Below are 12,364 nucleotides of genomic sequence, written 5' to 3' on the forward strand. Positions count from 1 at the left end.
TATAGTGTAGTCTTATCACTTAAATACCCGTTTAACACTGGCACATTCATTGTTTTTTTTCTATTCAGAGCCGTGACCAAATTGACACACTGTGTCTCACCAAACATCTGAATCCACCTTGCGGCCCAGCAGGGCCAGGGCTAATAACGCATCAATGACTTGTCACTGCGCAACTCGGTATCGCACATGACGTGTGACGTCAGCATCATGGCCCTGACCTCCACCTCCTGACTTGCTATGGCTTCGCTTGGCACAGCCCTGGCATGGCTCCGATGTACTCGTGGAAAAGGGTTAAACAAATTAAAAGCTTTTCCTTGCTCCAATGAGCAATGGGGTGGTATTCTTTTCCACTGGCAGATAAGGACCAGTGGTAAAATAAGTGCACCCCCATACCACATTTCCACGGTAGGGACATTCAGTCCAATGAACAATGCTGATTGCTATAAAAGTGGTACTAGGTTTATTATCCCTGGATGGACGATGGGCCGAATTTTTTTAAGATAGTGCCCAAGTACCCATAGACAATTCCCATAGGCCAATAATGTGCATTGGCCAGTAATTATTATTTTTTAAATAATAATTACTCGTATAGTTAGCAGGGTGTGTTATTCTTGGACTGTAACAATCTAACTGAAATTGTACCATAAGCATAAATAGTTGGATGTTGGAGGCAAGGTTAATGTATTGCCACGGTGGTTTAAAGGTCAGGGGTTTGATCCTGACCCTGATGCCTGCTGTATATTTTGAGTTTTCATGTTCTGCCCGTGGTGGTGTGGATTTTTTCTCCAGATCCTCTTGTTTTTCCCTCCACATTTATAAACATGCGTTTAGATTATTTAGATTATTTGCCTGCTATAAATTTCCACATGATAAGCCAATTCGTTGAGCTATCATTTGTGGCTGGGTTGCTTCTGAAAAGGAAGCTAATAGCCTCAGTGGGTTTTACCTGGTGAAATAATAAAAAAATGTGTTCCTAAACTTTGCACTCCGATTGTGTTTTTATATTGTTTGTTGTAACTTTCTGATTCGCCCTTGATGGATATATGTGAAATAGAGTGTTATAGGTCATCAGATTCCTCCAGTATAATAATATACATTCTGCTTCTGATTTCACTGTATGGGTCCAAGACCTGCACAGAAACACAACGACGCAACAAAACAAGAAGCTTCAGGCCTTCGAATATTTGGTGCATATTGAGGTCGTTAGTAATTTAATGGTTGGGACTTGGACATTTTCACATGGAAATTCAGAGCAGGAAACAGGAAAGGATTATAGATGAACTCAAGAAGAGGAGGTTGTGATAGGTCCGAGGATGTGTGCAGGGTCACCAATACAAAATGTCCATTGAGAAATGGGCCTCTTGACTCAACATACGTTTTTAATATTTGTTTGAAGAAGACAAGCCCTGCACTGGATTAGGCTTCACGTAGTGACATTCACAGGTCTGTCCTGACAGCAAGGTTAGTCATGAGTTGCGTCAATCCAGTTTATTTTGCAATGTTTACAGTTATAGCTTAAATTTTTATTTAAAGCTTCCGTGACTGCAGGGATTCATATTCTTGGATCTTTCGGTAAAGTCACGTAGAAGGGAAACAATAAAAGAATAAAAATATAAAACAATGAAATTCTCACGACGTTTCGACTGCAACACAAGCAATCATCATCTGGTGTGAAATCCACAGCAAGAAAATTTGAAAAAGCGTCGTGAAAATTGTATTTATTTCTATTTGTATTATTTTATTGTTTCCCTTCTATGTGACTTTACCGAAAGAACCAAGAATATATATAGTTATAGCTTAATTAAACTGCTGGTCCTGGGCACGGTCACCTTCCATTGCCTTATAATGTTGGCACAAGTGCTCAAAAACCCTGGTAGTGAATGAAGCTAGCTTGCAATTACTTTATGACAGAATATATACAACGGCACAACAAAGTAGTGTGTTGTTTCATACATGCCAATTCTTCGCAATGTGATCTCCAACAGTGCCATTAGTTGCACACTGAAATGTGACCAGTGTAATAATCCAGCTTGTAAATCAGCATTGTTTGAAGTACTCTACAGAGTACAATATATATCAAGGGTTATCATCAGACATTGCCTATCCACTGCTGAATGAAGACCACCTGTGCCGTCTCCTCCTTCCCTCGTGGTCCTGCAAAGCGACATCTCACTCGTGGACATGAGCTGACCTCATTGCTCCATCTCCAGAACATTTTGATTTGCCTATCAATATATGCAATGCAATTGTTTTGAGGTTTTTTTTCTCGATTCCTCTACTTTTATATCCATAATAGAGTTTTTTTTGGGTTAGATCGCGTAAATATAAATGTGTCGTTAAACCCGCCACCACCTGACACAGCCAATTAGCAAGGTTTGTTACGTTAACAAAACCTGCCAATTCGTTACTAGCACAGTACACCGGTGTGTTGGAGAGAGTACTTTTATATCACATCATAGTAACACTTTGATATCGCATCATTTAAATAAATGACAAATGATTATAACCAGGTGAGAGCACATGGCTAACCAAAATGTAGCAGAGCTAGGGAAAACTTTTTTTTCATATTTTCCCCTTTTAGAATATGAAATAATTTCCCCTGATGTTGCACGTCTGCCATCACCATTAATCCATGAGTGGAACTGAGTGTTTAAATGGGAGGCCGTGTAATTTTGTAAGCATTTGTATTAGCTAAACACATACATATGCACGTGCGTGTGCTCTCCTTTCCAAGGTCTCTTCGTGTTTTGTCGTCACATTTTTGGTCGTAACGTCCGCCTCGCAATTGGAAAAAAAAACGAAATGTCACTTTTACATTTTCGTCTTCGCTGGGGATTTTTTTCTGGGCACCCAAGTCACAAGAATCACAACCAACATCACACGCATGACGAAAAAAACCACTTCCCTTTCCAATATCCCTTCCTGTTTAAGGGGCAGTTTAATATTAGCTCACATCCGTACAGTTGAAATTTGAAAGCGTATTTGTAAAAAAAGTTGTGTTTGCCGTTTCCAGCTTAACCAATTTTCCACTCACGGTATTGTTTTATCTGCATTATTTCTTATTATCATTTAAGTGAAAAAGATCTCTGGTTTATTTGAAGGAATTTATATTCTGTTAACAAGGAAGGATGACCACCTGTGGTGTGTTTGAAATGTACTGCATTTACTGCTAAAAGTGTATTTCTACTTGTCCCTTGATTAAATGAGATCTAAGTGTCTGGGTAAAAATGAAATAGTGTACTTACTACATTGTTATGTATAAGTTAAATATCCGGGCTTTGACAGTGATAAGTGACCTTGACCTCCACATGTTGTTAAAGGCTCTTTAGCAGAGGTGTGGACTCGAGTCATGTGACTTGGACTCGAGTCAGACTCGAGTCATGAATTTGATGACTTGCGACTCGACTTGGACTTGCATAACAATGACTTTGTCCCACCTATGAGATGTGGACTCGAGTCATGTGACTTGGACTCGAGTCAGACTCGAGTCATGAATTTGATGACTTGCGACTCGACTTGGACTTGCATAACAATGACTTTGTCCCACCTCTGCTCTTTAGTAATCACTTTAGAGCAAACTCATCGCGTCGGTAAACCCACAAAATGTAATTTGCCCAAAAGTGTCTGCTTAGCTAAAAAAAGTTCACTTATCCTCGCATTTCTCACTCTCTTTTTAGTTGCTAAAAATGTAACAGGTTCTTTTTTGAACGGAAATATTCAAGTGAACCGTTTGAAATAACACTTGTTTATTCCTTTTCACGAGGGGAAAAAAAATAACCAAAGAAACCACAAAAAACGGTAACGAAATGTCAAATGGCACGGCTAAGCCATGCATGCTACAATATCTTGCACAGCCACAAATGGCTTTGAAATTCCCAGTGTGATTCAGCACTTGTAGGTGTGATTATTATTAACCACGCCACGGTATAAAATATTAAACCGCTCTGTGTGACTCACACTCGCAGTGTTTGGAAACATTCGAGAAAAACAGTTTTCCGAATGCGTTGTTTAATCAACGCTTTGTACATTAGGACATACCTATATAGTGCAGTAGAATTGTGTCATTTACCACATGTACAGTCATTTAAGAACTACACAATGTTGGGCATGAAGAGAAGTTTAACATTTCAAGATTAAAACCAGTTTAACTGACCTGATTCTAGGCTTCTGCAGGAGCCCATTATTTTCACGTAATAAGCTAATGGCAGGTGCATCTTGTAGTGATTGCTGTATATAGCCAAGCCGGTCGAACCAGTGATGGTCCTGGTCAAGTAAGTTTGGAGTTCTTCCTCCATTAGTGGCTCCAGCTGTTGGTCGAAATTCCACATTCTGATCGTGGGGGGCCAGTTTCTCCATTGGATAAAATTGGGGTGCCAGTTTTTCTATAGGATAGCCAGGCTTATTTGCACGCACTGGTTACTCATTTTAACAACCTCTAAGGGATGATGGGTTGAGTTGACACCTCCCCCTCCCGTTGGGTTTGAACTTGCGAGTTACTCTCACACAGTGCCATCCAGTGCCAACCCAGTGTGACGTGATCCTCCTCGACTGGTATGCAGGAGGCCAGGGGTTCGATCCAGACCCTGATGCCTGCACATTTGAAGTTTTCATGTTCTCCCCATGTCCGTGTGGATTTTTTCTCTGAGTTTTCCTGTTTTGACATTTAAAAATATGCATTTAGATTATTTAGATTATTTGGCTGCTATAAATGTCCACATGATAAGCCACTTCGTTGAGCTATCATTTCTGGCCAGGTCGCTTCTGGAAAATAAGCTAATAGTGGGTTTAACCTGGGAAAATAAAAATCTTTATTGTAATAAAAAAAAATGTGATTTGCTTACCTTTTCTAGAATTTGCACTCCGATTGTGTTTTTGTATCGTGTTTGTTGTTGTAACTTTCTGACCCGCCCCTACTGGACATCTGTTAAAAAGAAATGTATCGCTCATTCGATTCCTCCAGAATAAATAAAGATTCTAATTCTGTTCTCTGTGGCACAACGGTTGGGGCACTGCGCTAGTGACCGCAGTGACCGGAGTTCGATTCCTCGCCATGGCTAAAATCATTGCCAAGCGATATCTGAACTGGTCCTTGTTCCCCCCCTCCCTTCTCAACATCTCGTCCTGATCACCATGGTGAAGTGTGATTAAACAACCCCCACGATTGGCACAACTTTCAGAGGATTCATCCAGCAGTGAATTTGGTAAAGGGCCATAAATAATAATTTTTACTTGTATAGAAATTGTAATTTAAAGTTCGTCATGATCTTCGGTCTTCATCATAGTACATTGTATTTGTGATTTCAAGAGATTGTTTTACATGGAATTGTAAACCTTGTTGATTTTGGGAATATTTATCTGGACTATATTGTTCCATGAAATGAATAAGTCTCTGTTGGAGGCTTATGATGAAGGTGGGGAAAGAAAGATTGTACGTATAGGGACTCCTCTACTTACGAACGAGTTAGGTTCCAGAGGTCTGCTTATAAGTCGAACTTTACTCTTGTCGATTCCAAACATGTTGTACAGCATGTACACTTCACTGGTTCACATTTTGCAGATGTAGATGCCACCACCACCATCTATTGCGCGGCATTTGAACTTACGACTCGGTCCGAACAGGTAACTGGACATATGGCCAGGCTTGTTCATATCTCTGAATGTTTGTAAGTCAAATGTTCGTAAGTAGAGGAGTTTCTGAAATAATTAGTTCCTACCTAAATTTGGTTGAACATAGTTTGGATTAGACAAGAGAGTGAGTCTGGTAGACAAATCCTTCATGTGGTTGGCAGAATGAAGGAGTGAAGTTCGTGGGAACAGTAACCATGGTATGGTAGTAGCGATAGAAAAGTGATAGAGAGGCGATCGACCACCAGTCTAAATACTGTAAACTAAATCTAAACCATAAAATTGTTTATACTGGTAGGAACCTCCTGGTTACACCAACCCACAGGGGATTATTGTGTCCGTCGTGCAGGGAGGGGCTGGGTGGGGAGGGAGGGGCTGGGTAGGGAGGGGAGGGGTTGGGTGGGGGATGGGAGGGGTGGGGCTGGGTGGGGAGGGGCTGGTCACCCCGTGGTGCCCTTATAAAACTCAACGTTTAACCTACTCACGCCGGCTTGTGCCCGCCCTCACAGTCGGGCATATTTGCGGAATACACCAAGCCGCCATTGACCCTGGCCATTGACCGAGCAACCCAACGTTCCTACCAGCTCCCTCCGCAGGAATGTGTTTGGTAGCTGCTCTGATGCCCTATTCGCGTAGCGTAAGAGAATGGATCCCTTAACTTTTGTGTGAAGACTTCATTTTATAGGAATTTCTTAGTTCTATTACCTCATTATTTCAAGAAATAGCTCATAGGTGTTCACTTGCGCTGTAATTGTCATGCGAAAATGTGTTTTTGTAGGGATTTAAGGTCACATTTTCTCAGTTTAAAAAAGGGAATGACCAAAGAAGAATAAAGTGAAACCACAAACTTTTTCGTGAACAGCTGTTCATGGTATTCATTGCCCATTTAGGAATTTGCAGAAGCACTCGTAACCTTTAACTTAATTTTATTATTTATGACAGAAATGTTATTGGGAAGTTGATATCAACATTGCAAACTGACAGTTCTGGCAGTCAGTGGTTAAATATAATAATTCTGCTTTGCTTTCTACGGTGGGGATTTATTACTGTTTCCCTTTTGGCGGTTCCACATTTCTTCACAGTAAGGACAAGAAGTGCTTATGGAGAGCAGTGGCCCAGCGGTTAGCGCACTTCGCGACAAGATCAGTGACCCGAGTTCGATTCCCACTCATGGCCAACATCATTGACGATTATCTGAACCGGTCCTGGGCCTCCCTCAGGTTGACTCAGGCTCTAATGAGTACCTGGTGTTGTGTGTAAACATCGCCACTAGGGAGACAAAGGCGGCCGGTGTGGTGTTGGCCACCCACGCCCACGTGTGTCAAGCCGGCCTTCATAGGTGCCCGCTAGCTGCACTTGCCCCAAAGGTCTGTTAAGGCTATATGGGGGGGGGGGGGGTCTCTGCCTTTGTGTGCTTTTGTGCAATGTTGTTGCTCATGACTGAAGATTTGGAGATAATATAAAGGTGGGATTGGTTGAGTTTAGTGTAAAGCGGTTGTTTTTGTATTATGAGGTACTCAATTGTTGTGTTTACTAAATAGTGAACCTGTAGGTGATACTTCATTGAAAACCCAAAAATAATTGTGCCCGTCATAATATCAGTCGCGTACCTCACTTGACCAGGTGAAGGCTCATTGAGACATGGGGTATGATTGATGTATTGTACCTCTCTGCCAAGATTCAGTAGAAAATGGCCAAATTGCTGCTGAGTGCTATGGAATAGGTGGATTCTGCCAATATAAATTAGTCCATTTTCTCATTTAATAGAAATAGGAAATTAAGATACAATACGTGGGTTTAAACAATTGTAACAATTACAAATTGCATACAAGTGAAGTCAAGACACAGAAAAATTATAGTTTACACTTTGCTATAAATACCTGTGTGGTGTAATTACAATTGACTTGGAACAGTTTTTTACGTAATTTAGAAACAAAGTTTTTGCACGGATATATATTTTTAAAGCAATCCTGTGATCATCATTGGTAAGCAACTGGTAATCGTTAACTGTTTATTCATATATTTTTCCCCCCGCAATTGTCTTTTCACTCGTCCATTGATAATTGTGCACATTTTTAAAAGGGTCGTTTTATATATCCGCATGTTAACAAGAAGTGCAATTTTAATAAAAAAGTGCCATACAGTTCGTTACTGGAGAAATTTGAGTGCCATATACACTTGCACGAGGGTGACTCATTTGATTCAATTCCATGTGACTGGCAAATGTCAATTAATGGTGAAAATACCAGATAAATTGAACCACAAATGCGTTCGTGTGAACTATTTCCATAATTTTCATTTTGCTCATTTAATGTCTTGATTTGTGCCCAAGTCGTGTATCTTAGTGTTTTACAATCACCAAATCAGTGGGTTTGTCATATTCATTTGTGAGTTCACATGAACCGCCCATGAACTCTTCCGCCAGCAGATATATCGTATTTGTGTTCTTAACAGTCATTTATATAAGAAGTGGAAAAGGTCAATTCCACTGTAGCCCACTCTGTAGGTCCCTTGTTATCTCTTTAAAGCGTCGTTATTCACGGGAGAAACTTCTACCCGAGGATCACAAGAACAACGGGTCGTGTGTGTTAGAATTAAGGCAGAGCCATTCTCCTAACTAGATGCTGATGATCACACACCGCTCGAGATTGAGTATTCCATTACGTGATGGACTATAAGCTGACAGCCAGTGGCTTGACTCAACTCATTTGCAGCTGCCTCTCTATTAACCCCAATCGAATGTCAATAGTGCTCGTGAAAAATACAATGTCTAAATGCACAACCTATTTGGATCATCTGTATAAAACAGCAAGTGATTGTGGTTATCTATGCTGTTCTTAAATTATTTTGGCGATGATGCAATCCCCCCCTCCGCCCTTGACTCCTTTGGTATTTTCCGTAATAGAGGTTTTTTTGGGCAGATCAGTACATATCACATTGTTACAGGATGCTTCAACATTTTTTGTTAACACTTCTGAGAATTTGCGACAATACCACAAGAAATGTGCCCCCGGGCTCTGAAGACCACCTGGAGAAGATTCCAGGCACGTGTTGACAATGATGGCGAACAAGTGGAGACTCCTTGTAAAAAAGGTGTCAGTTTGTTGCCAGATAAAAGGGTAAAAAAAATTTATCATATTTTGCTACTGGCAAAGGAGGTTCCAATGGTGTAAATGCTTACCCCGAGCTCTCAAACTCTCATGGTGCATTGTCTTTGAGTTGTGCGCCTTTTGGGCGTCATCTGGTCCAACACCATGTGAGACTCGGCTCTAAGAAAAGCTGTTTCCGGTGTGGACCAATCAATTTCAAGGACAGTGCATATCATTATCAGAGTTGTGTTTTTTTTGCATTCCGACCGCAGGTATTGTGGTCAATGCAAACATGACTCCTTGTAAAAAAAGTGCCAGTTTTGTTGACAGATAATAACATACATTTGTTATCATGTTACAGTGTATTATCAGTTTTTTTCCCATTAAAAAACGATAGTCCAATTAAGTATTAACATTTTTCTTGAAGCACCCTTTATGCATGTTAAACCCGCCACCACCTGACATAGTCATTGGGTAAGATTTGTCACGTAAACAAATAAACAAAACATGTCAATTCGTTACTAGTTCAGCACACCGGTGTGGTGGAGAGTAAGCACCAACTCACTTGAATTGTAAATGTTGTGAGTTTAACGACACATTGATATTTACGCGACGTAACCCAAAAATACCTCCATTATTAATGGATACTATTGGTCACGAAAGCATAACTTTTTTTACCATTCCTGATAAGTATTCACTGCTGAATGAGGGATTCTAACACATGTACGTTGCTGCCTGAGAAGCGTGTATCGCGTTCCTGCTGCAGTGCGCATGCCCATGGCTCTTGCTCCCCTTTGGTCATCCCCTCCTCTGTGTTTTCCTTGTCTGTGCACATCGGTGTGGATCAGTAATGCCCCCAGCACTAGTTATATCTTGCATGCACTCTGTTACCATATTTATTACTTGAAATGCTGTAAGAAAATATACAAATAAAATGTAAACTGATGACTGTTTTGGCCACTAGCCCTTTCATCACTGTTGCTAAAAGCCCATCGTTTGCATCATTGACAATGTTCTTTGGCTGGAGGCATTTTAAGTGGGGTGTGTTATTGACTTAATATTCGAATAAATACTGCCAGCTTCGTTCCAGCATTTTTGCACAATATAAAACTTTTTTTTTTGCTGAACATTGATTACATTTTTATTCTTTAAATACAGGAACCCATTTAAGGCCCAAGAACCCAAAAGGCCTGTCGTGTCAAAAACTGTAAGTACCTCCACATTTTATACATTTTCTGTCGCATATTTCCCTTGTATGTATGTACATTTAACTTATTTTGCGTCGTACGTAGCTAACCGTGCTAAATTGGAGGTGCAGGGGAAAGACCGCAAACTGAACACAAAAAACACACATGTCCATATTGTTCACATGATTTCCTTTATATAAGCTTGTGTTAGCCATTTGACTGGCTGAGATACATTATGGTACTCTACATGAAATAATATATGTTTTTAAATTGTCTAACAACATGTGGCGTCAAGTGCATTGCATAAGTAACTCGTAGCAGCCACTTTAGGTGCAAGTCTTGGCTTATTGGAGCCTTAGCCCTCCCTCGGATCGCTTGGTACCTTTGAGCTGAAAAAGGGCACGCATGTGCCATTTGCTCTGCTAAGTGAATCCAGATGTGTGCACGTTTACACATCCGTGTGCCAGCACCAACTTACAAGAGCGTCTGAAGAGCCCTTCCATTTGACACAGGTGTTGTTAGCCTCAGAATTTACACTTTAAAAGAGCTTTGGAGTGCGCAGTTTCTTGGCAGCATCTGTGAAGTTTTGCAATGGGTTTTTTGTATTCAAAGCATTGCAGCCCACATGACCTGTGTGTAATGTCGAGAAACAGCTTGGCTTTTGCATCCTTCTGAACTATGTAAATTACTTTTGAAGCTACGTGCTGACATTTAAGCACAGGTTATGCAATGGCCCTTGCGTGTGCTGGGTGCAATTCAAATGGATTTCTTCTTTTTTACGAGAGCCCCGGTTAAAGGCACGAACCGTAATAAGGGAGGGGGTGGGGTCCAGAAATTCTGAGAACTGAAGTCTGAACTCAGTGCTCCTGGGGTCTGGGAAGGGGGGAGAAGATAGGGCTCACTGCCCCACTCATGTAGTAGAGACTGCGAGCTGTGGGAGTGTAGGGGTTTATATGGGCAAGGGAAGAGGAACACAATTGAACGGAAAAAAGGAGTGGTCGGGGGGGTGCACGTAACAAAATCTTCCAAATAAAATAACCTACACGTGCCGAGTGAACGTATCGTCGGTTTAAGTCCCGCAGAGCAGTTATTTAACTCCTGTGTATCCCCGGGGCGGGATACCCCAAACTCCCCTTAATTCCCCCCGACATCCCTGCATGCGCACCTTATGTTTGGCCCTGTAGGAGATTCACCTCGCCGCTGTGAGGCTAAATACCACGCCTGGTATACAGGAGGTCGTGGGTTCGATCTCGACCCTGACGCCTGTTGTATATTTGGAGTTTGCATGTTCTCCCCGTGGTCGCGTTGATTTTTCTCCGGGTCCTCCGGTTTTTCCCTCCACATTTAGAAACATGCATTTAGATTATTTAGGCTATTTTGTTATACTGGTAGGAACGAAGTGAACCAGACCACCAATAGATTAATGTGTCCGTCCGTCCGCGTTTGTCCGTCCGTCCGTCCGCGTTTGTCCGTCCTTCCGTCCGCGTTTGTCCGTCCGTCCGTCCGTGTATCAACATCGCCCCCTACTGCAAACACTTGGCATGACCCTGTCCGACAAGATGGCCGCCCGCTCCCCCTGCGATCTGTGAATTAAACAAGATGGCCGTCACTTCCGGCGCATCACGGCAAAACTTTAAACTTCGCTTCAAAATTACTTTACTGAAACGCAGCACGTTTATTTAAAAAATTACTTTACTGAAACGCAGCACGTTTTTTTAACACAGAGACAAGAAACATTTATTAACACAGAGACGAGATACATTTAATCGCCTTATTTGTGCACGAAAAGCACGGCGCGAGGCCTAGTGCGGCAGGCTTCGCGAGGCCTAGTGCGGGAGGCTTATTAACACAGAGATGAAACGCAGCACGTTTATTGTTGTTGTTGTGCATATTGGCAGTGGTGCCTGACTCGACTGAATCTGCAGCCCGGCAGCGGCAGAGCAGAGGCAGCGAGAGGCCTCGTCGCTGCTGCTATTCACTCGCTTATAGTTCTACCATGTTCACTACATCTCTGTCGTGTTCACTATATCTCTGCCGTGTTCACCACATCTCTGCCGTGTTCACCACATCTCTGTCGTGTTCACCACATCTCTGCCGTGTTCACCACATCTCTGCCGTGTTCACCACATCTCTGCCGTGTTCACTACATCTGCTGTGTTCACTACATCTCTGCCGTGTTCACTATCATCTCTACATCTCTGTCGTGTTCACTATATCTCTGTCGTGTTCACTATCACCTCTACATCTCTGTCGTGTTCACTACATCTCTGCCGTGTTCACCACATCTCTGTCGTGTTCACCACATCTCTGCCGTGTTCACTACATCTCTGTCGTGTTCACTATATCTCTGCCGTGTTCACTACATCTGTTGTCTTCACTACATCTGCTGTGTTCACTACATCTGCCATGTTCACTACATCTCTGCCGTGTTCACCACATCTCTGCCGTGTTCACCAGATCTCT

At 42.0% G+C, this 12,364-nt stretch overlaps 1 protein-coding gene across 1 annotated transcript in view; it reads left to right on the forward strand.

Moving 5' to 3' along the window:
- The window catches only part of BIN3 (bridging integrator 3), a 169,558-nt gene that overhangs the window by 3,802 nt on the left and 153,392 nt on the right, over positions 1-12,364 (forward strand). The window contains exon 2 of the mRNA XM_078593240.1: positions 9,873-9,921. Within this exon, the coding sequence (XP_078449366.1) occupies positions 9,873-9,921 (49 nt within the window). The remainder of the gene's footprint in view (positions 1-9,872; positions 9,922-12,364) is intronic.

This window comes from Lampetra planeri, chromosome 4 (genome assembly GCF_965212315.1).
Source record: "Lampetra planeri chromosome 4, kcLamPlan1.2.h2, whole genome shotgun sequence".
Lineage (NCBI taxonomy): Eukaryota > Metazoa > Chordata > Hyperoartia > Petromyzontiformes > Petromyzontidae > Lampetra > Lampetra planeri.